The sequence below is a fragment of the Physeter macrocephalus genome, chromosome 9 (assembly GCF_002837175.3).
Source record: "Physeter macrocephalus isolate SW-GA chromosome 9, ASM283717v5, whole genome shotgun sequence".
Lineage (NCBI taxonomy): Eukaryota > Metazoa > Chordata > Mammalia > Artiodactyla > Physeteridae > Physeter > Physeter macrocephalus.
In genome coordinates, this window is record NC_041222.1 from 105,835,881 (window position 1) to 105,841,953 (window position 6,073).

At 39.9% G+C, this 6,073-nt stretch overlaps 1 protein-coding gene across 7 annotated transcripts in view; it reads left to right on the plus strand.

The window, feature by feature from the left end:
- LOC102995891 (kynurenine/alpha-aminoadipate aminotransferase, mitochondrial-like) overlaps nt 1–2,544 on the plus strand; it is a 29,572-nt gene extending 27,028 nt beyond the window's left edge. For 6 of the 7 annotated variants that reach the window (XM_028494258.2, XM_028494260.2, XM_028494257.2 and 3 more), the window contains 2 exons: nt 984–1,085; nt 2,019–2,544. In XM_028494258.2, the coding sequence (XP_028350059.1) occupies nt 984–1,085; nt 2,019–2,060 (144 nt within the window). In that variant the 3' untranslated portion in view covers nt 2,061–2,544. The remainder of the gene's footprint in view (nt 1–983; nt 1,086–2,018) is intronic. The other variant, XM_024130827.3, reaches the window with a different exon arrangement.
- Nucleotides 2,545–6,073: the final 3,529 nt, after the last annotated feature.

Here is a 6,073-nt window from a genome sequence, read left to right on the forward strand (position 1 = left end):
AAAAAAAGATACATGCACCCCAGTGTTCAGTGCAGCACTATTTACAAAAGCCAGAACATGGAAAGCAACTTAAGTGTCCATCAACAGAGGAACAGATAAAGAAGATGTGGTACATATATACAGTGGAATATTACTCAGCCAGAATTATTCAGAATGAAATAATGGCATTTGCAGCAACATGGATCAACCTAGAGACGATTATACTAAGTAAGTCAGACAGAGAAAGACAAATATCATATGATATCACTTACGTGGAATCTAAAAAAATGATACAAATGAATTTACTTACAAAATGGAAATAGACCCATAAACATAGAAAACAAACTTATGGTTACCAAAGGGGAAAGGGGGGAAGGGATATATTAGGAGTTTGGGGTTAACATACATACACTATTATGTATAAAATAGATAACCAACAAGGACCTAGTGTATAGCACAGGGAACTATACTCAGTATTTTATAATGACCTATAAGGGAAAAGAATATGAAAAAGAAATGATACACATACATATACATATACACATATGTATAACTGAATCATTATGCTGTATACCTGAAACTAACACAACATTGTAAATCAACTATAGTTTAACTTAAAAAAATGAAGTAAAATATTTTTTAAATGATATTTCATTGGATTTATTTTACTTTTCTAGTTATGTTAAACATTTATTCATGTTTATTACCATTTCTGTTTCTTGAATAAGCTGTCCTTGTCCACTTTAAAGTTTTTCCTGTTTCTGCGCATTCTTTATAATATATGGAGAAGTAGAATTGCTGTATTTATTGTAAACACTGCTTTCTATGCTTTTAGTTTTATTGTACAACATACAGTAATTTTATATAAATTGATTTTTCTCTTGTGATTTCTTTCATTGCTTTTTAAGTTTAAATGTCATCCTCCACTCTGAGATTAGATTCACCTATATTTTCTTTTAGTTTTCTTTAATGCTACATCACCTGTTTTCCATAAACTCTCTTAGATATTCATGCTTCCTGGATATAATTTCTACCTTGATAGTTCAGCTCCTTGCCCCTACTTCAGAGCATCCTTCTCTTTAGCTTCTCCAGAGCAGATGGACATGGTGAGTACAATATTCTCTTTAGAGTAAAACTAGATATCCATTTATTTTTTGTGTTCATTTTGTGAGTTACAACATTATTTGATATCTTCTTGGGTTTCTGCAAAATGGGTATTAATTGGAAAGTCACAAACTACACAAACTACACAAACATTCAAAGAAGTTGCCAGGCTTCTATAGACAAATGATGCGACCAAATTGGAGTTGAATTTTATTGCTTTCATGAATACATGTCAGACCTGCTCAACAGTGTTGGCAAATTATGAGCACGTTATAAAGAGAACCTCTTTTGCTCCTTCATGGAATTAACATGAGCCATAGTACAAATTCATGAAGCCATCCATCTCTATCTCTGGGGGAAGGGTCAGATAGAATAATTTTAATGATTGGAGTTAAATAATTGCTTAATCACAAAGTCCAGCTTTAACCAGGATTACAGGAAACCAAGAAGCAAGTTCCTAAGAACTGTGTGTCGGGAACCCACAGAAGAGCCATAAACTGAAGAGTCCAGGAAGTGTAAGAAGAGTGTATACTTATCCTTGGAGATGGGTTGTCTCTGGGTGTGTTCTTGATTGACTTGCTTTCTCATGTCATTAAATATGCTTTTCATAAGTTATATATGCATAGAGCTGGACAACTGAAACTATACAGAAGGCATGTGCAGGTGAGAGAGTATATGAAAAAAATAATTCATGTTCTGGGAGAAAATGATGATCTTGAGGAAATAAGGATATGAAAAATTTCCTGGGGCTTCCATCTATGTACATTAGTGGATATGATGGCATCTGACCCAGATAAAACTGAGGTTAATCCTGACCTTTCACTGTCTGATCTCAACCTAAGATGGATAATCTTTGTTTAAATTTCTGAAGTTATGACAGACTTTTCCTAAACAGCATCCTAATTTTATTAATTCTTCTCTCTGTTCACTTCTAGGCCTTCCAGGGATTAGCTCAATTTATAAAGGAATCTTTATGAAGAAATCAAACTCTTCATAGCACTCACAGTTTTAAGATAAATTAGTTCTGTTTTAGCAGGAAGAAATGATTGTTGGTGTTAGACTTACAGATTGGGTTTCACCAAACACGTCATATCTGTAGCAATTTAACTAGACAACTTTTAAAGTGCCCTTGAACGCATCAGATTGCCAAAATATATTTATAATCCACCTATACATGTTGATAAATTTTCAACCCATGAAAAAATATTTTTATCCTGGATTTTATTGTAAAGATTTTTGTAGTTGCTTTATCATTTCCCATAAATTTTCTTTGAAAATAACATTTTTACAGTAAATTATTTGTAAGCAAACAATCATGTTCTAAATGGTATATAATGTGAACTTTTCCTATTTTGAAGAAAATGTAATGAGAGCTTGTTGCAAAAATTGTTGGAATTTGACCGTTATACATAATTTTTAGTAAGAGTACCACAGACATTATGTTATGGCACAGAAATCCATTTAAAATAAAATTCTGAATCTAAACATACCTAAACGTCTGCCTATTAATTCTAAATAAGGAGGAGAGATTAAGGACTGAGAAAAACGTACTACATTGTATTTTTATGAAACTACACAACTTTCAAAAGCACATTCTTACCAGTTATGTAATTTCAATCTACTAGACTCCTTTGAGGTACTTAGGATATACTTTTAATGATTTTCTTTCTCACCTTTAAGATCTTTATTTTCCCCATCTGATTATTAAATATATGCTCACTTAATTTTTTTCAAACAACCCAGTAAGTATAAAGAATAAAGTAAAAGCCACTGGTGTCTCACCCCCAGCATTTATATCTATCCTTTTAGATGTTTTCTATGCATGTATATGTAATATGTACAAGAATGGGATCTCATTAGGACAGTATCATAAATACCCTGTATCCATTTTCCATTGCTGTAGAACAGTTTACCAGCATTCCAAGACCCAGTCCTTGTAAAGTTATGTGGTCCTTTGAGGAATTAGGAAGTTTACCTCTTTATCATTCCCACCATCCTTGTGTATATAAACATCTCCATCACGGTTATTACTTTCCCAGCATCTGAATGACATGTTATACCTCTGGCAGCTAAAGTTCTTGAACAAAAATCTTACCTTAAAGCTCAAATCCAATCGGCTGGCTCCAAGCCTGGATCCCTTTTCTAGGACAAGCGGTGGTGGTTCTTTGGGAGACTGGAGACTCGCAGGCAGCAGAGGACAGCTGAGATGGGGGAGCTGACAAGCCTGTGAAGTGGGACAAGAGAGAGGAAAGTGCAAATTAATTTGTAAAAGTAAAACCGGCCTTCCATGTATTTTATTCAGTAGTTTCCAACAAGAGCCAAACTGCTCAGCCTGGGCTATATACAGGAGGGCCTAGTTTTTCTTGTTAAGTCCCCGACATAGGGGAGTTGATGTACAGCCCCCTTTCAAGCCGGAAAACATGCAATCTAACGACAGTCTATGGGAATCTGCTTCTTCATAGGAAAATAGAAAGGCAGAGACAGGACGCACAGGAGATGGGCAGGCTGCCCCTTATCACTCAGGGTTCACTTTCATTTCCAGAGATTTCCTGCCTCTCAGGAGCCTCGCCTGATGCCTTTGCCCTTGTGCATCTTTCCAAGCTGGGAAAGCTGTCTGGCAGGATCCAGAAACACTAACAGGCTTGTAGTCTTTGACACAGCAGATCAGATGCTGTGGCTTGGCTCCCTTGGCTCAGAATCTGAGCTCCTTCCTGTGTCTTTGAGCTCTGGAAGGTGAAATGCCACGTTTCCAGATGGCCTTGCAGACACAGCGCCAGGTGTGAGCTCTGTCCCCCAAACGCCTGCGTTCAGAACTGAGTCAGGAGGTGAGCGGGCAGAATGTGGGGTTCCCATCTCCCGGCACAGCTAAGGCAGCAGGACCTCACAGCAGGCCGCTGCCCGGCTGGGTGGGTCTGCTTCTTCTGGCAGAAATAGGGAAAGGCGGGGCTAGAAATTGTCCCCAGCCCTGTGGAAAATGCTCCATCCACATTTTCAGGCATGCCATCCACTTGGAAACTACGGAATACATGATAAAAATGTTTTTTGCTTAAACTAGCCAGAGTAGTTTCCATTATCTGCAACTGAATGCCCACCAGGCCAGGTGTGTCGGGGTCTCTAAGACCACCCTTGGGCTTCATGGGTCGCTGGAAGGACACAGAGGACCAGAAGTTGTTCTATTCACAGGTACAGGTTATTATAGCAGAAGGATAGAGCAAAATTCAAAGGGAAAGTCACGTGGGCAAAGTCTAGGGGAAACCAGACACAAGCTTCCGAGAGTCCTCTCCCAGCAGTGTCACAGGACTCAATTCCTTCAGCAATGATGGGTGACACCATAGCTGCAAGAATGCCCCACCTGCCGCAGAGGGAGAGCAGGTGTTCAGCATAAAGACACTGTCAGCATAAACCACCTGCAGAAACCATGACAGCAGGGATCAGCCCCCAGGCATGAAGAACACTCCTCCAGTCCGTGTACCCCGAGAGCTCGGTCCCCAGAAGCCAGCCAAGGGCAGACATGGAAGCAGCCCGTTCCTGGGTATGTGTATGGTCCCAGGGACCCAGAGCTGCTGCCTTAACCCTCTCCTGCCCACCAGGAATCCCACTTCTGGACTGGTAAAGAGTTACCCAAAATATGCAAGACACTAAAAACTACAAAGAGAGTAATTGTAATTTAAAACAGCCTAAAGCTGGGGGTGGGAGTAGAGGTTTGGTGACTAGAGGTCTCACGATAGGAAGATGTTACGTCAATTATGGTTCATCCACTTAACTAAGTTTTAGGGCACCACTAAACACCAGTATGGTAAAATGATTATATGGGATGAAAAGTCAGGGTATAAAAGTGTACAAAAACTGTTACCTCACTGCCCGATGTACAGTGAGGCCAAACAATACCAAAACGTTGGAGTTTGGAGCAGACAAAGGTTTACTGCAGGGCACCGCAAAGAGATGGATGGCTCAAGCCTTAAAAATCCTTATTTCCCTGAAAGCTTTCAGCAAAGCCCCCTTACAGGGAGAAGGCCAGGATACACCTCTTACCTCACTCTCGCCTGAGGACCACTGGCTGAATGGGCCCACTAACAGTGGCTCATTGACAGTTGGTCACCTGGGGGACAGGCCCACAGCAGTGGCAACCAATGGTTGAGTGAGACCTCTGACACAGCTCTAACCGTGGTGTTTGTGGTCTCCTGGTAACCACTGCCTGGTAACAGGGTTGGGGGGTGGGTGACAACAGCAATGGCTGTACTAAGGGCTGCACACTGCTGTGCTCTATTACATTTTCCCCATTTTCTTTGATACTCCTAAATCTTGAGGAGAACACGTGAGTATGTTTTGGACAGAGTGGCTAATCATAAACTCAGCAGAGGAACTCGGTTCTGGGGGGACTTGGTCTCCACATCCAATCCTGTTTCATCCTTCCCCAAGTCTTTCAGGGAACTGGACGATGACTGCTCTAGCTAATTCCTGCTGAAATGGGGTGTACTACTACCTTGATTTGGGGAATGGATACCAAGTTGGAAATATTCCCAAGTTCCAAGTCCTGGATCCGAGTCTTGTATAAGAAATATCTTGTATAAGGGATTCAGGAAAATAAGACTGAAAACCAGTCTGGATCTTGCACTCTGGGGGAGACTTGTTGCCAGATAGCCAGACTCACAGAAGTATAATCTATCAAATTGCTATAAGTCATGAGTAACTTGAGGGGAAGGGCTTCCCTATATCTGGAGAACACAGATCAAAATCAGTAATATTCCAGACAAAACCCATAAACATAATCATATACACCAGTTTACTCAGTAACCAATCCTTTTACTTCTTATGAAGCCATCAGGTCTTGCATTAGGATTTTAAATTTCTTACCCAGTTCAGCGGTATAATCCGAAATTTACTTTAGATCTGTGTTTGTCAAAAAGTCCTTCCTATGAATCTTCTTGACGATAAAGCACTTTTTTTAACATCTTTATTAGAGTAAAACTGCTTTACAATGGTGTGTTAG